The 25,266-nt window shown below is 44.7% G+C and overlaps 2 protein-coding genes across 2 annotated transcripts in view; one reads left to right on the plus strand and one right to left on the minus strand.

Moving 5' to 3' along the window:
• The window catches only part of MTHFD1 (methylenetetrahydrofolate dehydrogenase, cyclohydrolase and formyltetrahydrofolate synthetase 1), a 63,861-nt gene extending 58,188 nt beyond the window's left edge, over nucleotides 1–5,673 (minus strand). Inside the window, exon 1 of the mRNA XM_066608183.1 lies at nucleotides 5,536–5,673. Within this exon, the coding sequence (XP_066464280.1) occupies nucleotides 5,536–5,573 (38 nt within the window). The 5' untranslated portion in view covers nucleotides 5,574–5,673. The remainder of the gene's footprint in view (nucleotides 1–5,535) is intronic.
• A 2,895-nt stretch (nucleotides 5,674–8,568) lies between these two features.
• Nucleotides 8,569–25,266, plus strand: part of LOC136632905 (coiled-coil domain-containing protein 170-like) — a 59,953-nt gene continuing 43,255 nt past the window's right edge. Inside the window, exons 1-4 of the mRNA XM_066608184.1 lie at nucleotides 8,569–8,785; nucleotides 13,830–13,888; nucleotides 17,368–17,407; nucleotides 20,873–20,986. Coding sequence (XP_066464281.1) covers nucleotides 8,666–8,785; nucleotides 13,830–13,888; nucleotides 17,368–17,407; nucleotides 20,873–20,986 — 333 coding nt within the window. The 5' untranslated portion in view covers nucleotides 8,569–8,665. The remainder of the gene's footprint in view (nucleotides 8,786–13,829; nucleotides 13,889–17,367; nucleotides 17,408–20,872; nucleotides 20,987–25,266) is intronic.

The raw sequence follows: 25,266 nt of genomic DNA on the forward strand, positions 1-25,266 counted from the left end.
TATTATTATGGCTGCAGATCTCACCCCCCGAACAGCTTCATAAGGACCTTTGAAACATGCACCTATTTACTCATGGCTGATACTTTCCTTAAACTCCACTGACACCAGTCATGTGATTGGTGAATCAGGAGCTCATATGATCCTCAGAATGAAGAATTAATTCTGCTCAATTAACTGCAGGGGTCCGTACAGTCCAGACAGCTCCAGATGTAGACCTCAGAGCGGGGGCACCAATACATTGCCAGCACATGAGCGCCATGTGACTTCTCCAGGCCGTGCCAAGAAGAGTACTGCAAGCCAAGCAATAGCCAGGCAGTATGTCACATTGTAACAAGGAGCAAAGTTTAAAACTGTTTTTGCTTCCAGATCACTTTATGCCCAGCTCACCAGACTAGTGCAAGGACACAATGTAACTTGAGAGATTTAATGTGAGAAGGTAGCGGGCGGGGGATGGGAGACGCTGGACTCTGGCTGGGGCATTGTTCTTTCAGTCTAAAATCTTTACCAGCCAATTCCAGTACTGCATACACAACCTCAGGTGCGGCTTGTAATGGGATTTACATGCTTATACAACAACCTGTCTTACGACATTAATAATAATCTTTATTTGTATAGCGCCAACATATTCCGCAGCGCTTACATAGACAGGGGGGATACAGAAAGACAAAAGTACAAGAATTACAGAACCGCGGTTACATATAGTAATCAGTTGATTGATACAATAGGGGTGAGGGTCCTGCTCCAACGAGCTTACATTCTACGAATGGTGGGGTGATACAGAAGGTAAAGGGGCTGGAGATGTGCACGGTATGGCGAAGTGGAGAGTGAGGGATGCTATACACAGACAATGGTCAGACATTTAGCCGTGTGACGGCAGAAACAGTATGACTGCAGGAGCGGTTTATGATGGCTAGCAGGGATTGCAGTCAATAGCCCTTTTATGACAAAGGGTCATCAATGCACCTGCATCCAGGTCACACTCTGCAATTCTGGTATTCTCACGGTCAAAAATATCATAATTTTTTAGTTCTTCAGGTGATATCTACACGAGAGCTTGTTTTTTGTTTGTAGTACGAGCTGTATTCTTTAATGGTACCATTTAATGCACAATACAATGCATTGGAAGAGTTTTGTTTTTTATACATAGCTTTTAAGTTTAATTTCATTTCTTGGCCATGGAGTTACTTAAAAAAAAAATTAAAAAAACGCAATTCCACTATATTGTGTAATTCATGCGGGATTAATATTGTGATTAGAGATGAGCGAGCATACTCGCTAAGGGCAATTGCTCGAGCGAGCATTGCCCTTAGCGAGTACCTGCCCGCTCAAGATAAAAGATTCGGGTGCCGGTGCGGGGGGAGCGGTGAGTAGCGGCAGTCAGCAGGGGGGAGCGGGGAGGAGAGAGGGAGAGAGAGATCTCCCCTCCGTTCCTCCCCCGCAGCTCCCTGCCCGCCGCCGGCACCTGAACCTTTTCTCTCGAGCGGGCAGGTACTCGCTAAGGGCAATGCTCGCTCGAGCAATTGCCCTTAGCGAGTATTCTCGCTCATCACGAATTGTGATATTTTAGAAAAAAATGTCTTTATTTTAACTTATTAGTTCCAACAGGAGATTTGAACTTGCGATTGTCTGATTAATGCAGTACTATGGTACTGCATTATACTGTATTTTAACAGCCTGCCTATTAAAAAACATGCCACAGGTACATCTTTATTAGACAAATGGTCATGGCAGTGCTAGGGTCTTTCAGAAGTCCCTAGGCTGCCATGACATCCAGACGGCACCTCTATGATCTTATCGCGGCGGGACTGTTGGGGGGGAATTTAAAGGGGTTGTCCCGCGCCGAAACGGGGTTTTTTTTTTTTCAATAGCCCCCCCCGTTCGGCGCGAGACAAACCCGATGCAGGGGTTTAAAAAAAACAAAAAACGGATAGTACTTACCCAAATCCCCGCGCTCTGGTGACTTCTTACTTACCTTGCGAAGATGGCCGCCGGGATCTTCACCCACGGTGGACCGCAGGTCTTCTCCCATGGTGCACCATGGGCTCTGTGCGTTCCATTGCCGATTCCAGCCTCCTGATTGGCTGGAATCGGCACACGTGACGGGGCGGAGCTACGAGGAGCAGCTCTCCGGCACGAGCGGCCCCATTCAGAAGGGAGAAGACCGGACTGCGCAAGCGCGTCTAATCGGGCGATTAGACGCTGAAATTAGACGGCACCATGGAGACGAGGACGCCAGCAACGGAGCAGGTAAGTGAATAACTTCTGTATGGCTCATATTTAATGCACAATGTACATTACAAAGTGCATTAATATGGCCATACAGAAGTGTATAACCCCACTTGCTTTCGCGGGACAACCCCTTTAAGTGCCATCATCAGAACTGACAGCTGCATTTAAAAGGCTTAGCAGCTATGATCAGAGTTTTCCTCCAGTATGACCGTACGCAGACAGAAACCATGTCAGACGACCGCTAGTACATCCACCTGAGGAACACGTTAAAGGGCTTTTTCCTGGAATTAAAAACATTTTTAGAGGCTTAGAATTTTTTTTTCTCCTTTATTTTACACATCATACTCACCTGCTCTGGCGGCTCCAAGGCTGGAGGCCCGACGCCTGCAGCTCAGAACCCGAGAAGGCGGCGACAGGCGGTCATGTGATGTACATTGTGCACATGACTGCTTAACCAAAAACTTCAGTGGCCATGGAAGAATCACCGCTGAAGCCTCGACTGGCTGAGAGGCCAAGTGCACAATGGTTGAGATCTGGGGATTTGCCAAGTCATCACCTTGAACTCTCATGTTCCTCAAACTTTTCCTGAACTACTTTGGCAGTGTGGCAGGTGCATTATCCTGCTGAAAGAGGTCACCGCCATTACCAAATACGGCAGTCATGGAGGGGTCTACCTGGTCTGTACATTGTTTAGGCAGGTTGCCAACGAACAACCATAATTATACCAAGACCCAAGGTTTCCTAGCAGAACATTGCTCGGAGCATCACACTGCCTCTGCAAGCTTTAGCGTCTCCCCATATTCTATCCCGATGCCATCTCTTCCCTGGGTAAGCAGAGGGCAAACACAGCCACCCACATGATGTAAAGAAATGGAATTAATCAGACTTGGCCACCCTCCTCCATTGCTCCATGGTATACATCTGATGCCATTGTAAAGGCAACGGACCAGAGTCAGCATGGGCACCTTGACTGATCTGTATCTGCCCAGGCAAGCCATGATGCCTGGTGTATACCAACACTTTTAATCCATTTCCAGCACTATCTTATTTTTTTTTGCAATGTGTCCTAGAGTAGCTCTTCTGTGCGGCTAGACGAGACAGGCTCATCTTCACTTCCTACGTCCATCAGTGAGCTTTGGGCACCCTTGGACTACTTTTGGTAGCTACTAACCACTACCTCTATGACCTCCTGCAGACAGCCAGGTCGGATCCGATCCATGCCCCTGCAGTGACCCCCGCTGCTCACCTGCTCCGCTGTCTCCTCCGCTCTGCTATATGCCGGCTGCAGCCCAGCCGTGCATGCGCAGACCAGAGCCGACTCGTCAGCCGTGAGGTTTCTGTGCGGGCCTCTGTGAGGCTCGCACAGAAATAAGACCTGCTGCGATTTGTTTACCGTGCGAGTTTTCACGTGGTCAAATCGCGTCTGTCTTCATAGGATTGCATTATCTAATGCAATCCTATGGCAGCGGGCACGGGTGGAAATTCGGCGGAAAATCCTGTTGCGGAATTCCTGCCCGTGTGCAGGAGGCCAATAGGAGCTGCTGAGGCCATCTTCAAACCGTGCAGTTCGGATACAGTAAAAACAGCATACATTTTTTGCTACGGTTTTACATATACAACCCCCCCCCCCTCCAAAAAACCCACAACAACCACCGTGTCTTATGCCAGGCTCAAACGTCTGTATTTGAATTGCGTATTACGTGGGCTCTGTACATCCGTGTGATACATGGTAACTCACCGACAATTAAATTAATCCTTATGCAATTCCGCTCACATTTGCGTGTCAGAATTGTGTAATCCGCTCGCGAAAAGTAGAACGCAGCATGTTGTAGTTCGCCACGGATATCTGCGACTGGGCTGCGAGTATACGTATCGTCGCTAAGCAACAATACAGGGAAGATAAACAAACAAAAAAGTGTACTGCTTGAGTACGCAGCCATGTGCAGTACAATTTTGTCGCCGTACGTACGGACACGGCCGGGCTCACAGCGGGCCTCTGCAAGTGGATTCCACTTAGGCTGTGTTTACACGGGAGATGTTATCACGCATGAAAATAGAAGCCATTCTTAGTGAGCGGATAACTTATATGGGAAATTTGTCTCTTGCGGCGTACTGCGGGATAGAGTAATCACAGCGTGTGCTGTTTTTATGAGCGGTATCTCCCCTTAGTTCCGATGTGAGATAAGGAAAAAATAAATAAAAACATTGCATCACACTTGCATGCAGAAGCAGTTTTTATGTGAGCGTTATGAGGTTTTTAGGTTTTCAATAGAAACAACATGCGCACTCGCAGGGGGAAAACCACAGGAATACAGGCGCAATAATTGGTGGGGGTTTCTCAGATTGTTATGGGGCTTATTCGTGTAAATACACACGGATGCACAAACCTCATGCACGCAGTATGCAGAGAATGGAACCCATTGATTTCTAAGGGTTCGTTCACACAGGCGTATCTTGGCACGCGTATTTCGTCGTCAGTGCAAAAAAAAATGTTCTATCTTTCTGCGTCTGTGCACACCAGACCTGCCCATACAAGTCAATGGGGGTGCGCAATATGCAAGAAATAGGGTGAAACCCTGCACAATTCCACTGGAAGGAGAACACATCTGACCATGGGCACCACTGCATATGGACAGCATCACATACGCTAACCCTATATGACTTCTAGTTCACTGCATATCACGCACGAGCGTGCTGCGTTCTTTTTCACGCACGTAAGTATATGTATTGTATATTCGCTAATGTGAACGGATAAATGAAAATCCGTGTACTTTTATTGACTCCATTCATAGCATACTACGCAAGCGTGCGTAATACACCGTGAAATCACGCCTGCGCAAATTAGCCCTAAAAGTGCATTTCCACGTAATGGCTTGCGGCGGCAATTCCACCCAGTTGCAGCCACCAATGGGAGCGCAATCTTGCTAACCTTATCAGCAGGCTCCACCCCCATTAGTGGCCAAGGCTTGCTGAGATCACAGCTGCTAGCCATTACGTGGGGACGCACCCCAACCTATCAACTTAAAGGGGTCATCCCCAAGTCAAAAAAAAGTTACTCCTTATCCCCAAGATAACTTTAAGATCGCTGGGATTAACTTTTGATTTTGGCATACCCCTTTACCAGAGGCAGACTGCACATTGCTACCACGTGCATATCCCACCCTGCCATATACTATTGTCACCTGTCAGTGGCTGAACAGTGGGGCCGTTCGGTGTATACGGCATATCAGCAGTCCTCCACGTGTTGCATTAACCCCTTCCCCGCCAGGGCCGTTAGCTCCTCTCCCAGCACGCAGTGGCACTTACCCGGACACCACCTTCCCGCTGAGGACCTCGGCCGGCATGCTGGCTGAACACAACGTGGACCGCACGACTCCGATATTGCAAGACGAGGAAGTCAATTCAGAGATGCAGACCCTCGCGCTGCAGAACTGAGCATGCGTGGCCGAGAGGAACGTGGGTGTGTTCATCCCGGGATGTGGGCGGGGTTTGTTAAGGTTAATCCCGCCCTCCGTGATAAGCGACTCCTCATCTGCTGATAACGTGAGGAGGCCGGCTTGCTTCACAAGTGTGGAGGTGCGGAAACTCTGAGCCACAGGCTGCTATGTGTGACACTACATGTGCCAGCCATCCTATAGTAAAACATGCAGAGATGTAGGGCTCACACATAAGGGCCCTGATACAGCTTAGTTGGGGCGAATTTGTAGAATGGCTATGAGCCAACATCAGGAAACCGCGTAGCCAGAACCTCATGAGCCCAAACCCCTGACATGTCTGTCACGACCTTGTGCCATAAGGCAAGCAGTACCGTCCTTGAGGCCCGGGCTCTGCAGATTATCGCACTGCCACGTTCTGCCTCATTCTCATTTTAATATACGCGTTTTTCATCATTTTTTGAATTCTTGTTTGTCGTCAAGGGGTTAAGTACACATTCAGACGCCCCGCGTTTTGTGTCTTATTAGGCTGGGCTCACACGGGGCGGAATTTCCACGCAGACTTTCCGTACGGAACTTCCACCTGCCTGAGACTAAGCAGCAAAGTGGATGAGATTTTCAAAAATCTCGTTCACACGCTACGGCCAAAACCGCGCTGAAACTGACATGCTGCACAGCCAATCAGAGTACAGCAATGTGAAACTACAGCCTCTGATTGGCTGCAACAAACACACTGTTCCACTGCAGCACTGTACGAGGGCGGTGCCGGAGAAGTAAGTACAGCTCAGTTTATTATTTTGCTAAAAAGGGCCCCATTAAAGGGATGCTGACCAGTAACCGGACAACCCCTTTAATTTTACTGACTACAAAGGGCTTAGATACTATCACTTAGAAATAACACTTTACTCATTGGCTCGATTCTCACTCATCGTATCATCTCAGTCCTTTACATACTATCCAAACATCCATAAAATGACTATTGTCCTCATAACTAATGTCCGTATCCCCACTACTTTCACAGCAGGCCTCCTGACTAACCATTTTGCCTCTTTCCTGGTGTGCACACCAGTTTTTAACAAGGCCGGCCTCACTTACAACTCAACGGCCGGAGGTTCAACCATGTACGTTGCTCCTCGTCGCAGTACATATGCTTGGGCTCCATATGGACAGCTCTCCAATTTCAGCCCCCAGTCTTTCACTCCTTCATCTTCGTCCCCGGCCATCAGAGCCTTTCACAGTCTTGACACACTCCCTCCTTCACTCACCAGCGCTACAAGCATTTCAAATATGGTACTTCCATTTGTCTCTTCAGCGCCCTGCAACCTGGTCTAGCAGGAGAGCCGGGCATCTAACCAGTGCTCCAGGTGCGTCTTCTGCCCTCCCCTTCCCGGCTGTGTCACTGACCCAGTGACCCTCTTGTCCCGGCCGTGACACTGACCCTCTCACATATCACTGACCAACCTGGCACTAAGAGGCATCTCCTTCCTCCTCTCCTCCTCCTGGCCGCATCTGGGGCCAGAGGGAACAGAGCTGCTGAACCAAGCAGCTGACCCACTGTCAAGCCAAACTACCACTGTCAAAAATCCTCCTCTCTTAAAAGGTATGCTTTATTAACCCCTTAGGGACCAGGCATTGCCTTTTTACATCCTAGCTTGCTGGGCCTTAATCCCTGAGGACGTAGAAACATGTTTCCTGCAGGGATTAAGGTCCTGCAAACTGAGGCCATGACAGTTTCGGAGGTAGCCGGCAACCTGGAGCTGCCATTGCAGGCCGCGGGACCCCAACCCCCGGTCACATGATTGCCGGCATTTACCGAATGCCAGCAATCATATAAAAGTCAACAAAAAGTTAAAAAACATCAAAACTTTAGCTGCCCTGATGAATCGGATCCATCAGAGCAGCTGAAAGTACTCACCTGCCTTCTCCGCGATGTCCTGCGTTGTCCTGGCCTCCCGGGTCCTGACAGCGCCTTTTGCGCATGCGCGCCAGACGTCATACGTGGGGCGTGTGCACAGAAGGGCGCGCGGCCTGGGAAATTTAAAAACTCTCTAGCTCCCAGCTCCCATGTGTAGCCGAGAGCAGAGAGATGCCACCGGGGACCGCTGTATGCGATTCCCAATCACATGATCGCTGCTATCTAATGGATAACAGCGATCATGCAAAGTAAAAAAAAAGTTTTAAAAAAGTTTTTAAAAAATTTAATTGCATTTATACCGTGCGGTATAAATAATATGCAAATATTATTCTTTGGGCCAATACGTTTATGGAAATACCAAAGCTATATAGTAGCCACCGTAAAATCCCGGAAGGCTGATCTATAAGGTGCTAAAGGGGTTGTCCAACTAGTTATGCAGTAAAATAACAAAAGAAACAATACTCACCTCTCTTCTCCCCGGTGAACAACACAGAGACTCCTAGACTGTGCTGACGGCGAAAGTCAGGTGACCCCTGCAGCCAATTAGAGGCCTCAGCATCACCATTCCAAATGGATACTCATAACATTTCAGGTGGACCTCTCTTTAAAATCAATAACGAGTGCCGGCCACCATACAGAGGTCGGAACTAACTGTTTCTGCTCCGTACCTCTGTGTGTTGTGCCGTTGGCTGTGGCCACCGAATCAGCTGATTGGCCAGGGTTCCGTATGGTGGACCCCAGCTGATCAACTTTTGATGATCTATTCTGAGGACAATTTCATCAATAGTATTTGTCTGTGAAACCCCTTTAGTCACACAGGATTGGGAAAAGCCATATAAATAGTAGTGGTTGAGTCTCTTTGTGAATGAACGTTGACTTAGCAGCATCCTACACTTAGTGACAAGTTACTACAACAATACGGCATTAGAACAGGTGTTGTTCAGGTCACCATAGGAACATGCCACACCTTTACTCCCATAGGAGCCCGTACACCTGCACAGCTGAAGCCATTGTCTTCTGCAGCAAGGTAGCATTACTGCATCCTACTACAGGACCACAACAAGGGGATATCTAAGTGTCAGGCAAGATGTCCGATGTGTCCAATCAATACAGCTATGATGAGCAACTTGAGAGATTATTTCAAAGCAATTCATCTCCAAGCAGATCTTACTCCAAGTTTCAGGATTCTCCCAAGACATTTCCAGAGGTATTGCCAAGTAACAATTTTATATACATCTCTATAAAAATAATTAGTGGACATATTTTATTTGTTTGATATTATAATATTCGCACTGCTGTAGTTGTAGAATTTGGCTGGGCGATAGGCCACAGGAACCACATTGGCTATTTATATGGTGTCTGATACTTAAAAGAGTCTTCCGGGTAAAAACTATTGATGACCTATCTTCAGGATAGGTTATCAATAGTTAATCACCGGGGACCCCCTGATTGCCCAGCCTGCTGTCAGTGCAGTTAGGCCAAACGTCGTCATAGGGGACAGCAGCGTAAGTGCCTTAGCTGACTTCAGCTCCCATTGAAATAAATGGAAGCTGAAGCCAGCTGTTACACTTCTAGCGCTTCCCCCGTAGACATTGAGGTTGGACACAGAATAAGAGTTAAGCCAGCTAAGGCACTTCCACTGCCGTCCTCTATGATGACGTTGGGCCCCACTGCACTGACAATGGGCTGGGCAATCAGCTCATCGCCGGGGATCTATCCTGAGGATAGGTCATCAATAGTTTTTGCCTGGTAAAGCCCTTTAAAGAAGTTCTTGAGGACTGTAACATTGTGACATCTTAAACTACTTGACCCACAAAATGAACTTCTCACTTATGCACAGAATATTACAAGAACTGGGATCCTGGTTCTTCCCGAGTGACTGGAGCGGTGGTTGAACATACACAGTGTTGCTCCATTCCCCTCTATGGATTTGCTGGAGGTAGTTGAACACTATACCTGTGGTTAAGTGATCTAAGTTTCATGGGACAAGCCTTTTAATTGTGTTGATCAGAGATTATCTTCCCGGGGACCTGACCCCCACCCCAGACATTGATGAGCTATTCTAAGGCTAGCCATCAATCTTTAAAGGAGCTATCCAAGACTTTAATATTGATAAACTTTGCTCAAGGTAACATAGTGTGTTAGGCTGAAAAAAGACATATGTCCATCTAGTTGAGCCTCCCCCCCCCCTCATGTTGATTCAGGGGAAGGCAAGAAAAAAACCCAATGAGGTAGAAGCCTCACTTAAGCGAAGAAAAATTCTTCTATGACTCCAAGTCTGGCAATTAGAATAATCCCTGGATCACCCGCCGTTCTGAAGTAATTAGTGACTATCACATATATTACTACACTCAAGAAAGGCGTCCATGCCCCTCTTAAACCCTTTCATCGAATTCACCATTACCACGTCCTCAGGCAGAGAGTTCCACAGCCTCGCTGCTCTTACAGTAAAGAACACTCTTCTATGTTGGTGTAGAAACAATTCTTTGCTCAAGATGTAGAGGATGCCCCCTTGTTACAGTCACAGTCCTGGGAATAAATAGATGATGGGAGAGATTTCTGCATTGTCCCCTGATATATTTATATATAGGTATTAAGTCGCCCCTCAGCCATATTTTTTCTAAAGTGAATAACCCCAATTTTGATAACCGCTCTGGGTATTGTAGTCCGCCCATTCCATTTATTAATTTAGTTGCCCACCTTTGAACACACTCAAGCTCTGATATGTCCTTCTTGAGTACTGGTGCCCAAAACTGCACACAATATTGCATGTGTGGTCTGACCAGTGACTTGTAAAGAGGAAGAACAATGTTCTTGTAATGTGCCCCTAGATCTCTTTTGATGCACCACATGATCCGATTTGCCTTGACAGCAGCCGCCTGACACTGGTTGCTCCAGTAAAGCTTACAGTTAACTAAAATCCCCAAGTCCTTTTCCATGTCAGTGTTTCTCAGTGGTTTCCCATTTAGTGTGTAATGGTGACATGTATTTCCTCTGCCTATGTGCAGAACCTTACATTTATCAGTTTTTAAACCTCATTTGCCACTTTTCTGCCCAAGCCTCCAGCTTACCCAGATCCCTTTGCAACCACATTCTGTCCTCTCTTGTGTTAATTACTTTACATTGTTTTTTTTATCATCTGGAAATATTGATGTCATTAATATATTAAAAAGAATAGGACCCACTACTGACCCTTGTCCCAATCAGAGCATGCCCTATTTATAACCACCCTCTGCTTTCTATCGCTGACCAGTTACTTAACAACTTACACACATTCTCACCCAGACCAAGCATTCTCCTTTTATATACCAACCTCTTATGCAGCTCAGTATGAAACAATTTGGAAAAGTAAAAATATACAAGATTTGATGACTCCCTGGTCAAGTCTAGAACTCACCTCCTCGTAGGAGCTGATCAGATTGGTTTGCCAGAGCGACCCCTCATAAACCCATGCTACTATGGAGTTATACAGCTATTTTCCTTGAGGTCCTCCAGGATGGCATCTCTTAGAAACCCTTCAAACATTTTACCCACAATAGAATTTAGTCTTACTGGCCTGTAGTCTCCGAGTTCACTTTTCAACCCCTTTTTGAATATTGGCACCACATCTGCTATGTGCCAATCCAGTGGAACAGACCCTGATACTATAGAGTCCTTAAATATAAGAAACAACGGTGTGTTTATCATATTACCTAATTCCCTTAGAACCCAGGGGTGTATGCCATCAGCACCTGGAAATTTGTCTATTTTAATCTTTATAAGGCAGCTCTGCACTGTCCATGGACTATATTTGGTTTTCAATGCAAGTGAATAAGCGGAACTGCAATACCCAATACAGCCCATGTAGGGATACAGAAGTAAGCCAGATGATGGTTGGTGTTGCTATGGGGTGGACGCTTATTCCATGAGAAAGACTTTTTATAAAATGAAAGACTTTATTCGTAACAGCTGTGTCTTACAATCTTGGATCAGAGTCTTCTTTAGGCATTAATCTTTTTCCATGTGAAACAAAAAATCACTGCATGTCCTATTATCCATATTCACGGATGACAATAGGACATGCAATGTGGATGGTCCGTGCGGATCAGGCAGCACATGGATGGGTGTCCTTGTGCTAACCAATGCATGTTGTGCCTAAGTTTCTCAAGGGCAACACACATACACCTTTGTGAATAAGCCCTTAGTGAAATATTTTTTTAGAAAAATGCTTAAAAAGTGGTTGTTTAACAGGGCAACCTGGCCTCAAAAAACATATTTCATAGTTAATGGGGGTGGGAGTCTCTAATTCAGGAACAATTAATTAGCTGTAGAAGAGAAAGGTTACGAAAGCATTTTGGAGGACCCAGCACATTTTGCGCACTACACCAAAAGCTGTTTAAATTAAATAGGAATTGTGTAATGCTTCATTCACCCTGCGAAGGCGCTGCAGGGAGATTGAACACTTGCTGTTGGGTTTTCCTTGCAGATCACAGCTGGATTCTGGGGTTATCAGCTCCAGGACATCATGTAGGAGATATATGTGTGCTGTCCGAGCTGTAGAGACAGTGGATATTGCATGTCCTACTCTTATCCTCAATGCGGACAAAAATAAAACATTGTGCGATTTTCTTTTTTTTTTTTACAAAGAGCATAGGTACATGAAAAAAAATCACGTCTGAAAATAGCGCTATTTTTTAGGCGATGCAAGAGTGTGAGAAAATGCAGAATTATTAAACCCTTAGTTTTCAATTACTTCATTCCCATATGCGATGTTTCCTGTGATTTCATGTTGCCAGATTTGGAAATCGCTGCATGGCCTATCTTTCTGCATTTTGCTATTTTTTCTCGCCCATGTATTCCTATGGAGCTTCCAATTTATCACATCACAATGCACGAACTTGCAATGTTCGCACAATGTGTTTTTAACATTAGGAACTCCTGTTGGAGTCTATCGCGTGAGAAAATCACAGGCAACAGTGATGCGAGATTATTTATCTCGCGCTCGTCCGTGTAAAATAAGCCTAAGGCCGCTCCCACACATGCGCTTTTTACTGCGACTAAAACAGGTGTACTGCGCATGGCAGTGTGCGTGAGTACGCAGTCATGCACAGTACAGTTTTGCTGACGTACGTGGCACGGGCGGCCCCGCAGCTGCAAAAACGCTGTAAAACACAGCGGGACCCCTGCTGCATTTTACGCTTATGGCCGTGTGAGCCCGGCCTAAAGGTGACTTAACAGCAAACTCGCAGGGCTGTGGGGAACCTAATTTTTTCTCTGCAGGATATGGGCTGAAGCTTGACGTATCCTGTATGTTGTCAATGGATCAATTACAGCAATTGTACAGAATTCAGGCCCTAACTCTAGAGAGCCTCACAGTCTGAGGAAACTTCAAGTCACACAGCTTTCCTTATTTTAACATCTAAGATTAAGTGACAGTGCGTGATTCCTTTTATAAAGTCACATGTTCTTCAGAAGCCGTGATATGCTGCACATGAACCAAATGAACATGCTACTTCCAATTCTAGTTTCTGATGTTATTAATTAACATTTCTACGGTGTAGATATTTCTGCATGAATGGGCCTGCTAATTTTTGGTTTGTGATGCAGTCTCAAAGACTGGGTGGTTCTTCCAGCCGCAGTAGTAAAACTATATTCCACTAGGGAAGGGAAGGCTAACTTCCGAGTTTTGGTTGTCACTTATTCAGTCTATAAGACAGCTGTGTGAAGAAGAGGTGCAGAATAAGTGATTACAAGATGAAGCATGCTTTGCTTCTCATTCCAAAAATTCCCAACCCTGTCGTGTCTCCGACAGTGTGAGAGACAGGTCATGTGATGGTAGCGGATACTGTATCCATCTGAGTAGCTCCAGCCTTGGTTACTCATCTAGTCTGTACCGCAGTGTAGGGAGACTGTATGGCATCTTGAGTACGGAGCTGTATGTCCTTTGTGTACTGCTGTAAAGCAAAGTCATTTACGGAAAAAACCTGCTTCAATAGAACATACCGTGATTGCCTCTATATGATTTTGAAGGCATACAGACGTACAGCAGAGACCCATGGGCCTCTGTTGAAGGTCTGTTATTGCCCCATGCAAAACTAAACCGTAATACGGCCATGTGCATGACCCCCTACTGTTGTCATGTGCTCATTACCATTCAGTATTACATGCTCATAGTCTATAGTGCAATGACTGATTTATTCAATAAATGAGCTAAATAGATTTTACAGCCTGAGTAGTTATGATTTTCTATCTTTGTCCTTTTTTGTTTTTAGTTCCATGATGAAGAACATTCATACACCAAGAATAAAGATGGCTTCCAGAAAACTAAAAGGTATTTTGTTTGTATTACTGCAGTCTAAAATAGCTAAACTTTATTAGGGGCCCAAATAATTGCATAATATACCAGTAAACAAAGGAAAAATTTCCAGCTCACATACATGATGGATCTCAAATCATGTGAATGAAAAGAAAAAAGGATCCGGCATCCATAAAAAGAAACAGTATTGGATCCCCAAGCTGGTACTTACACAGATAGTGCTGGTAATGTGGCTGCTAACACTGCACAATTCCAAGGAGTGGTCACTGATGGTGTGAACAGGTGTGTAAGTGGTCAGGGCTGGCAGAAACAAGGTCCATGCAGAAGATCAGGGCAGGCAAGAAGCAATAAAGAAGTCAAGCAGAGCCAAAATCAGAGAGCACAGAAGTCAGAATGGTGAGGAGTCAAGCAGGGGTCAGAACTGCAACAAATACAAATGGGCACTTTGTCACAATGGCTAGATGAGACCAATTGTTTCAACATCCTCCATGTGGAGAGATGCCTAACATAGCTGCATCTGGATGGGGATCGTGGGGGAAGTGATAGGGACACATTAAAGGAGCTCAGCTCAACTGCTAAATTTGTATCTGTCAACTAGATTGTTGACTGCTTCCCGTGACAACCAGTAGAATTGTGATTGCAGCTCTGGGCTATAATATAGCCTGTGACTCAGGATCAGTACAAGAAATGGGATGCAGTGTACTTACACAATTACTGGTGGCCATGTTTTGTGGCTGTGTCATCCAAAGGATGTAGCCAATGATAGTGTTCTCCATAGATATGTTAGCAACCATTGGACAAGGTGGCTATATGATACTACATAACTGTGCTATTAGGCTGCTCCCACACGAGCATCTTTTAAAATGCCGCATTTCAAACAGCAAGAAAATTGGAAAGTGAGAATATTAAATAAAGCAATACAATAAAACAGCAAGAGGTCTGTATTGTCGGTGGTAAGGGGCCTGTGTCCCTTAATGGATCCCAGGCAAGTCTCGGTTCCCATGTTTGGGTGTGTTATGTGGTGTTTAATCTGACTAAGGTTTCTTTTTGATCTTTATGAAGAGTAGGCTGATTTCACATCTCCATCAGGGGTTCAGTTTTTCTTCTCCGTTATGGGAGCAAGTAAGGGGAATCCTCTGGCTGAATGGATCTGTCTTATGACAGAGCCAAACAGCACTGAACAGACCCCGTTGCCTATAATGGGGTCTGTTTGCACTCAGCTGTCCAGCGTTTTACCAGATGGCACAATGCATGCTCACATAATGCTTGAGAAGTATAAACAGAGATTTTGCTTAGATTGAAATTAGTCTTTGTTCTTTGATAAAAGCACAAGGTCAAGAAAGACAAATATTTTTGAAAGAACCTGCAGACAGTATTCTTCGAAAAAAACCGAGGGCCCCCTTACATCAATCAATTTCACAATGTTGATGAGCGCTGATCAACAAGTCTGGGGATGAACATTCGTCAATGTGGCTATGTGTCTCCATACAGTTCCAGCATTGTTGGCAGCACTTCTCCTGATTACCCGGGGATTGTGCTGTTGACAATGATGATTTTTTGTGCCACAAAGATGTGATGCATTTGCTCCGTTCGTTGGCTGATTGGCAGTACATTCAGATGGATAAATCAAGCAATCGAACATTCAGGTGAATGTTCGTGCCAGATAATCAGCCTATTTAAAGGCCCTTAAGGCTTTGTTCACATCTATATTTGGGTTTCCATTTTTCTGTTCCATTATGGGAACAGGAAAACCAAAACCCTGTGCAGAATGGATCTATCCTATGACCGAATCAGACGGCACTGGACAGACCCTATAGATTATAAAGTGTAAATGTATAAAGAATAGCTCAGAAGTGAGCTCATCATATCCCTCTGAACTAGCTAGCTTCTCCAATTTGGAGAATGTTCTCTGTTTATATGGCACTGATGGATGATATGTATATGAAAATTATGAGGTTTTTAATAACAAATGTCCCAGTTCCACTTAATCCTATTCAGAAGATAAAAATCTTATGGTCCTTTTACACGGGATGACCTGTTCGGCGCAGGTGCCCGGCAAGTCATCCCAGTGATTGGTTCCTGTGCTTTTACACAGGAACGAGTATCGCTGAGTGAATGCAGGCAGGCAGGCTGCCACCCACAGTAAGCAGGCAGTCAGTCGTTCATATGTGAATGACTGCTTGTTTATATAGGGCTGATCTGTCGTTCGGTTTTCTGCATGCAGAAACTGAACGACAAACAAGAAGTGAAAGAATTCTTGTTTGTCGTTTAGTCGGGCCTGCATTTACACTGAATGATAATCGATCAGATTCCCGCTGGTTGCCTATGTAAAACAGCTCTAAAGTAATGCAGCGGTGGAGGTCACCTGTCTAACCTGCTTGGTGACTCTTGTTTCACAACGACTTGCTATGGACAAATACTTGACTTCTCTGCAGCACTGGTAGTATGTTGATGGGTTTAAGACAAAACAATGACATCATGGGAGGTTTGTTAATTCGGGACTCTACAGCGGAGCACCAGATTACACACACTTCCTTGATAGTAGATTAGGTGCAGAACTGTGTCCGAGCCTGGCTACAGTTACTGTACAGGACTATAGATAGGACTGTGGCATCCAAGAACATTTTTGGTTTTCCTGGACAGAGCCGATTATTACCACTAGAAAACTTCTTTTTTTTTTACTAAATCGACTTCTTAGGAACTGCTTCATAATGTTTAGGAATATCTATTTATAAGCCAAAAATTATCTAATGGACTTACCATGTAGTTTAGTATTGGCACATACTTTATCTTTCTTCTTTGAGCTACATAGCAGTACATGCTGCATACTGGCCATTCATAAAGTTTAAAATGTCCAAGGGGATCTGTTGGCATCACCAAGTTGGTATAGACTGAAGCTGCGCCTTTACATTTTCTATACTATAACTGCGGCTTTTATCGGGTTGGACAGAAGTTGATATGTGCATGATGATTTGGGGCCCATTGCTAAATCTGTAACAGGACCTCCCATTTAAAGCATGCAATTCATAATACTAATGCCTTCTTATGTGGCACAGGGGCCCCTTCTTGCAACAGGACTCAGGTGTTACTGCTACCACTATGCCCAAGGATTTGGGCCCCTTACCAACCGAGTCACAACTAGCCTTTCTTTCACCTGGGGCAGTTTCAGTTTGCTAACTTAGCCTAGTAGCTAAATACTCTTGCCAAGGCAGAGTATATGTCTTCTATGCTCCTACTAGTGTTGCCTTTTACTTAATGGTTAGTGCAGTATTTTGGTCAGCAATTTGAATCAGCATTTGTAAGCCAAAACCAGGAGTGGGTCCAAAAACAGAAAAGATGCAAATCTTTCCTTATATAACACCTCTCTGTAGCTTCCAAACGTGGTCTTGGCTCATAAATACTGCTGCAAAATACTAACAAAAATACAGAAATTATTGTTTCCAGAACCGAATATACATGTGCTTTGTGACTGCTTGATTGATTTTTTTTCCCAGACACTACTATGACCTTCCTGACAGCCACAGAGAAGATGAGGTAAGCCATTATTCACAGTGTATTAATATATAGTTGGTTAGGACATTCCAGGTGAATTCCAGATGCAATGGGAGTCATATATAAAATCTGGCATATTTTGGAATAACAGCTGATTGTACCTAGGATACATGCAACATCTTGAGATGGATATGCCTGAAGATATAATTATAAGAATACTGGAGTGTGTTTATTAATGCGCTCCATTAGGTTGATGATTTAAAAACTACACAAGTACAATGCAAATCTTACTGGCTTCATATCAGTTATGTTTCTATGCTCCAGACTCTTGTAGTGCATCACAGACATGGGAATACCATACTGTATATGCCGGTAGACAAGGGGACCCACTCCGTCTGCCAACTTAAAGGTGTATTTCGGGTATAAACACTTGAATATGGTGTGTTGTGCTGTCAGTTTGCTCACTTCATGTATGTTTCACGATCCACTGCTTGCTCAAGCAGGTTCACCTGCCCCCGGTCCTGAGCTTTAAACAACAGAAAATTCCAGGTAGTGGATGAAATTTCAAGTTTTCACCCATCCACTGGATGTCTCGCAAAACATGAGCCCTCTTACAACTATGTTGATGCAAAAATAAAAAAGTTATTGTGCGCAGAAGATGACCGCAGAAAATAATGAAAAAAAAAAACCTATATGGGTTTGGTATTGTAGTAATCGTACTGACCAATAGAATAAAGTTATCATGTCATTTATGTTGCCATTTGTGCGCCGTAAAAACAAGACGCACCGAAAGATGGCGGAATGTCGTCTTTTTTTCATTTCACTCCACTTAGAATTTTTTTAAAAGTTTTTCAGTACATTATATGGTACATTAAATAGTACCTTTGAAAAATACAACTCATTCCGCAAAAAAACAAGCCCTCATACAGCGACGTCGATGGATAAATAAAGGAGTTACAATTTTTTAAAAGGGGGAAGGAAAAAACGAAAATGGAAAAAAAAGGGCCATGTCCTTAAGGGGTTAAAGAGGTTTTCCCACTAACTGAAATTGCTTCACAGCCACTCTGTATTTCCTTGTTGCTGCTCACCAGGACATGTGACTGCTGAAGCCACTCACTGGCTATAGAAGGTCACTGCTGTGGTCAGTGAATGGCTGCAGCAATCACAAGACCTAGTTAGCAGCAACCAGGGAGTACAGAGTAGCTTTGCAGCAATTTTAGATAGTGGGAAAACCCCTTTAAGTAGTCCTCTATGCATGTACTGCTACTGATAAAATGCAAGTTTCTCCAAGGCTACTGCACAGATCTGTTGTGTTTAAGCTAGATGCACTGGATCCATAACCTGAAATACTACTGCAAATGCACACCACAACAAGGAAAATACTGTCCCTAAAGAACCTACCCAGGGAAGAGACCTGCCTATACACAGGTAACCCGCCCTGAGAAGGGCAAACCTGACCATGTATCTAAGTCAGTAGCTGACCCTACATGGGATAGGAGGATACCACAGCAAACAAGATGTAACAGATATAAACCGCTGTACTTAGCTTTGCATAGACACTGGCTTCCTCCACAGTCAGCGAAGACTGAAAATAAACCATACTCAAGCCAAGCACCAGACCAGGCTAAATAGTCCTGACAAATTACCCACAGGCGAGGCCAAGCATGTCTCACCTAATACCACTCCCACCAGAGCCAGAAGATGGAGCAATGCACAGAAGACCTGCAACAGACTAGAAAGGAAGTGAACCCAGAACTGCCACAACAAGATTCACACAGCAAACCAGTCACTGTAATCAGTGTGACAAGCACTACCTTGTGCTGCCCTGAGAGAGGGGTGCAAAAAGATGGTGATAAAGTCTCTTTAAAGGATCTGCTGCTAACGTCTTGGTGCCAGATACCACAGGACACATTCAGAAGTCACATGGAGTCCATACCTTGATGGGTCACAGCTGTTCTAGCAATATGAGGGGTTCTAAACAATATTAGGTAGGTGGTTTTAACATTATGGTTGAACAGGGTAGAGCCTTATGTGGTGCAGAGTGGTAAGGCAGTAGAACGACCTGAAGGTTGCTGGTTCAATCCCGCTTGGTTCAGGTAGCCAGCTCAAGGTCGACTCAGCCTTCCATCCTTCCGAGGTCTGTAAAATGAGTACCCAGCTTGGTGGGGGGTAATAAATTACTCAAAAGCGCTGCGAAATAAGTTGGCGCTATACAAATAACAAGAATTTTTTTTTTTTTACTGTTCCTCCATAGGAGCTCTCTGCGTTCTGTGTCTGCTCTTGGTACATTAGATAATGTAAATATCACATGGCATTTTAATGCAAAGAAAAATGTGATTAACCGCAATGACCTTTACAAATTCACAATTTATGATTGAAAATGCCCATATGTGAGGTGCCGTTCTAAAACAAAAAAAAGTAGCTAGAGATGTTTGTGGCAGTGAATAGGTGCTGTATAATAACATGTATTAAATACATAATCACCTTTTGTGTGCGTAAGTCGAAGATTAGAGATGAGCGAGCATACTTGTTAAGGACAATTACTTGAGCGAGTATTGTCCTTAGTGAGTATCTCCCCGCTCGGGAGAAAAGGTTCGGCTGCTGGCGCGGGTGACAGGTGAGTTGCGGCAGTAATCAGGGGGGACTGGGGGAGAGAGAGGGAGAGAGAGATCTCCCCTCCATTCCTCCCCGCTCTCCCCCGCAGCTCCCCGCCCGCCACCGGCAGCCGAACCTTTTCTTCTGAGCGGGCAGGTACTCGCTAAGGGCAATGCTCGATTGAGTAATTGCCCTTAGCGAGTATGCTCGCTCATCTCTATCGAAGATTGATAAATCTGTGTCAATTTTCCATTGCCAAACACTGATGTTGCTAAGCATATATGGCACCCTGTTTTCTTGCCTTTTGAAGATTTCGTCACTAGAGGGAGATCTTGTCATACATTAATGATTAAAAAGCAATCACAAAGTGAAATATCAAGCTTTCAGCAGTTCAAGGTTAAACCACAACCACTGTGTCCAAAAGTTAAGTGTGGTGGATTATTACAGAATAAAAAAAGAACATTTTCTACCCATTTAATCATGCAAGTCCAAATTAAATTTAGTATGATCATAATTTTTCTTTTTATGTGCTTCAGCTCAGCAAGGGAAAAACAGCACACATAACTTTCCCAGTTATTACACTAGTAGCTGTATATGCGCTGGCGTGCATTTACATTACTGGGCGGTAAATGACTGCACTAAGTGCCAGATACACTTAGTTGGCTATTATGTCACATAGTGTCATTTTCCGTACATAGGTAGCATAGTCCTTAGTCCACCTTAAAAAGACCCATTCCTCCATCTACCTAAATTATACTCACTAAAACCAAATCCCCCTTGTCGTGCCTAATTTCCTCTTATATCCTAATAAATCATTGTCATATTCTGGTCCATGGATTCTGATCTCAGTGGTTTCATTTCCCAAGTTATATTTACTGTATATTCATTTTACACTATGTCCTCTATTTTCAGGCACCGTATAACTTGGGGATAAGAGACCAGTTACTTACCTACAAAATTGCTGCTGAGTCCGCACAGAGTGAACATGCTGCTCTGCTGGTGAAGAATACTGTTTTACAAGCAGAGGTGAGGTCCATTTATTAATTTTTGAAGCTAAAGTGGTAATCCCATCAGAATCGTTTATCCAGAGGATAAGGGATAAATATATGATCACTGGGGGTCCGCTGGGACCACCAGGGATCACAAGGACGGTGCACCCACCCCTACTCAATAGGGTAGTAGTACGCATGCTTGACCACAGCTTTATTCACTTCTTTGGGACTGATGGGGATAGCCAGGCACATTACTTGGCTATCTCCATAGACAGTGAATAAAGAGGTGGTTATTCATGAGCGCCATTACTCTATTTATTTGGGGAAGTCATGGAGCGCTGTTTTCTTGATCCTTGGGGGTTTCACTCATCACACTTTCTTCCCAGAAATCATACATTTATCACCTATCCTGTGGATTAGTGATAAATAATTTTGATGTGATTACCCTTTAAGGGCTCGATCAGACGAGAGTTTTTTTGCGCGCCCATGAATGCGCACAAATCAGCACGTCAACGGATGTGCAAAAAACGCATGATCGAAGCTCCGTGCCCATTGCTTTCAATGGGGCCGCTGCTGCTACCGTCGGCCCCATTTAAAGCAATGGGATGCAGGCAATGTATACCCCATACCTCACCATAATGAGTCATGCCATGCAGGGTTCCTGGAAAGTTGGTTGACAACTAATGGAATCATCATTACATTGTCACTGAGCTCTTCCAGGATCCTGAATGCCAACGGTACAGTTATATATGCATTTATACCACATACATCGCTATAACTAGTCAAACATGGCATTCAGAGCTCATGGAAAGCTGGGTGACAAGTAATAAGACCACCATTACATTTACACTGTCCTGTCCCTGGATCCTGAATGGCAGGTTGACGAGTGGTATATACTTCATTCTGAGGCGGTACTACTGCTCTTTATTCCTCTTGTAATACCTCCCTGTCTGGTCTAGGGGAGTTCAAAATATTTATTTTCTATTTTCCTTCTCTAAAATCAAGGTGTGTATTATCATCAGGTGCGTCATATAAAGCGAAAAATATAGTAATTGATGCATTTTACATGATCCCATAGACCCTAATGGTCTGTGATATGGACTAAAATAAGACATGCTGGTGGTTTCTTTAAGGCTGGGTTCACACAGGGCTGATTTGCCGCGGTTTTGCCGCAGCAGATCCGCCCGCGGCAAATCCGCCTGCGGCCGCTAATCTCGGGATTAGCCAGCCATGTGGATGAGATTTCTCAGAAATCTCGTCCACACGGGACGGCTAATCCGCTGCGGTAAATCCGGTGGAAACCGTGGCTGCGGCCGCCGCAGCCGCGGTTTCAAAAGATGCAGCATGTTTATTTACTTTTTTTTTTTTGTCTATTTTCGTCACGGCCGCGCTCTCTTGTATGGGAGTGCTGGCCGCAATGGAAAAGCAAGCGGCCAGGCCGCTTTAAAGCCGCCGCAGCTTAAACTGCGGCGGTTCTCCTGGCGGAAATCTCGCGGTTTTTGCTGGGGCCAAACCGCGAGAATCCGCCCTGTGTGAACCCAGCCTAAAACCACACACATCTGAATACACCAATGTAAATCGATATGTCTAATTGCTTTACACCCTTGTGTCACCATTCACCCCAGTTGTCTCTGTACCAGGAAACACCTGCATTTTAGTTGTTTTCCCATAGTTCTAATATATATGGTTCAGGTAAAATTTGACAAAGTATACCTAAGTGTAGGGCAAAGAGGCATAGCACCCATACACAAAGTTAGCTGTATGCCAAGGAAATAGCTAAAACAATAAAGCCAAGATGGAGGGCGGCACCAAGAGGTATGAAGCCTAATCAAGATTTTCAAACTATGTAGTGCCTGAAAATATAAAGAAAGTACTAATAGTAATATTATACAATGAGAGATACTTCACACTAGCCCTAATGGTAGAGGGGGAGTGAAAGGCAGCACAAGAGGACATGAACAATTGCAACATATCAAGCTGGAATAATGGTCAGAGGTAACCAGAGAAAAAGGTGATGATGGTCAATCATGGGTTCAGCTCAAGCAGAGAGGCTGAGTCCTCAGTCCATGAAACTATGGTTCAGACCTAGACATCATTTTAGTGGATAGAGACCTGATCAGAAGGAGGAGGAGGAACAGTCTTTCAAATCTTCGGTGTAGCCTGGGGAGGGAAGAAGACAAAGCCATCCATTGGAGCCCACCATGCAGTTAATTCAGGAGGAACAATGTCCAAGGCCTTACAGACATGAGAAAAGTTAGAAAGTTTACGGGAGACCCCCAGTCTGTTCTGGTATATGATGGAAAAAAAGAATGGGGAATCCTAGAGATATGGGACTCTCTTTCTTTATAGCTTGGTATGTAATGTGTTAAGAGCAGAGCAAAGTTTTAACATTTTCCTGGGCACATCAGGGATTAGGGAGATGGTAGCCCCTTGCTACTCAGTTGCCAACAGTTAAAAAGGTTATTCAGGCCTTAAAAATTATTGGTCTATCCTCAATGGAACTGTGGGGGTTCACCACCCGAACACCTGGTAATCAGCTGATTAAGGGGCCGCGGCACTTAAGAGAGAGCTGCAGCCTCTTCAACATTTACAATTGAGTACAATCCTGTAAATACACAGAATGCCACATTTTTTATAGCAGCAATTCTGAGTAGTGCAGGCTCGTCCCATTGACACAGGCGGGTACCCATACGCGTCAAATACTTATGGCATATCCTGAGGATAGGCCATCAGTTTTTAAAGCCACTTTAAGTACAGAGTTTTGTACACTGCGAAAAGCTTGCAAAAGATCAAGCCATGTTTTGAGGCCTGTCGCAGATCATGTTGTTGAGTCTGGGTATATATAGTATGTTCTTGTAACATAGTATGTTAGGAAGGCATCTTCAATAACAGTTGGTGGGGAAGCAGAGGGCCTAGGATTTGCAATACACTTGTATGAAGGTTAGCTATATAAGGTTGCAAGGAGGTCTCAAGGTATTGAGCAAGCGATATCAGGTTGGCTTTAAAAGGAAGCAAAGACATTAAAGGGGTTGTCCCGCGGCAGCAAGTGGGTCTATACACTTCTGTATGGCCACAATAATGCACTTTGTAATATACATTGTGCATTAATTATGAGCCATACAGAAGTTATAAAAAGTTTTATACTTACCTGCTCCGTTGCTGGCGTCCTCGTCTCCATGGTGCCGACTAATTTTCGCCCTCCGATGGCCAAATTAGCCGCGCTTGCGCAGTCCGGGTCTTCTCCTGTCTTCTATGGGGCCGCTCGTGTAGAATGCCGGCTCCGTGTAGCTCCGCCCCGTCACGTGCCGATTCCAGCCAATCAGGAGGCTGGAATCGGCAATGGACCGCACAGAAGAGCTGCGGTCCACGGAGACAGAGGATCCCGGCGGCCATCTTCAGCGGTAAGTATTGAAGTCACCGGAGCGCGGGGATTAAGGTAAGCGCTCCGGTAAGCTTTCTTTACCTCCCTGCATCGGGGTTGTCTCGCGCCGACCGGGGGGGGGGGTTGAAAAAAAAAAACCCGTTTCGGCGCGGGACAACCCCTTTAACTTCTATAAGTACCATGGGTGGAGATTGTGAAAGAGCGGTAATAGAAAATGCTAGTGAAAGGAAGTTTAGCTGTAAGTGTACCCAGTTGAGTGCTGAGGAGAAAACTTACAGTGCCTCATTACCTCCAATGATAAGCAGTTGCGCCAGAAGAACTGCCCTCCATGTTTGAAGAATGGATGCAGCATGAGAGAAGCTGGAGAACTGAAACCCTCTATTCTCCTCCTGGTACGTGGCTAATGTCAAAGTGGCTATGAGAAGAGCAGGGTTTTATGTCTTAAGGCACAATGTTTTCTACTGCTGTGTCTAGATGATTGTCGGCTAACTCGTTGCAGGATGCCATTTCATTACTAGCGTTTGCACGGTGAAGGAGGATATTGGAGACATCCATGATGTCAGCATGGATAGCATAGGAGGTAGACCTTCTTCGCTGTCTATTGTGGGCCATCTCTGGTCTACTTACCGCTTCTGGAAGATGTCTAGGCTGGTAGGCGCTTAGAAGAGAGGAAGCCTGCATTGTTTGATTTTTGCCCATTCCAGTGTGGAAAGTACAACCAAAAGAAGGGCCAAGTTGCGTAAATTAAATGAGACACGTCTGCTCTTCATGTGCACTAAACCATGCTTTCCCCCATCTATATAATTTTTGTGAAGATCCCCTTCACCTTAACTTTTTTCTAACCCATCATATTTGGAGGTGACAGTTAGATAGGACATAGGGTGTAAAAATTATAGGTCCCTATGGCAGTGACACAACCTGATATTGATAAG

This window comes from Eleutherodactylus coqui, chromosome 6 (assembly GCF_035609145.1).
Source record: "Eleutherodactylus coqui strain aEleCoq1 chromosome 6, aEleCoq1.hap1, whole genome shotgun sequence".
Classification (NCBI taxonomy): Eukaryota; Metazoa; Chordata; class Amphibia; order Anura; family Eleutherodactylidae; genus Eleutherodactylus; species Eleutherodactylus coqui.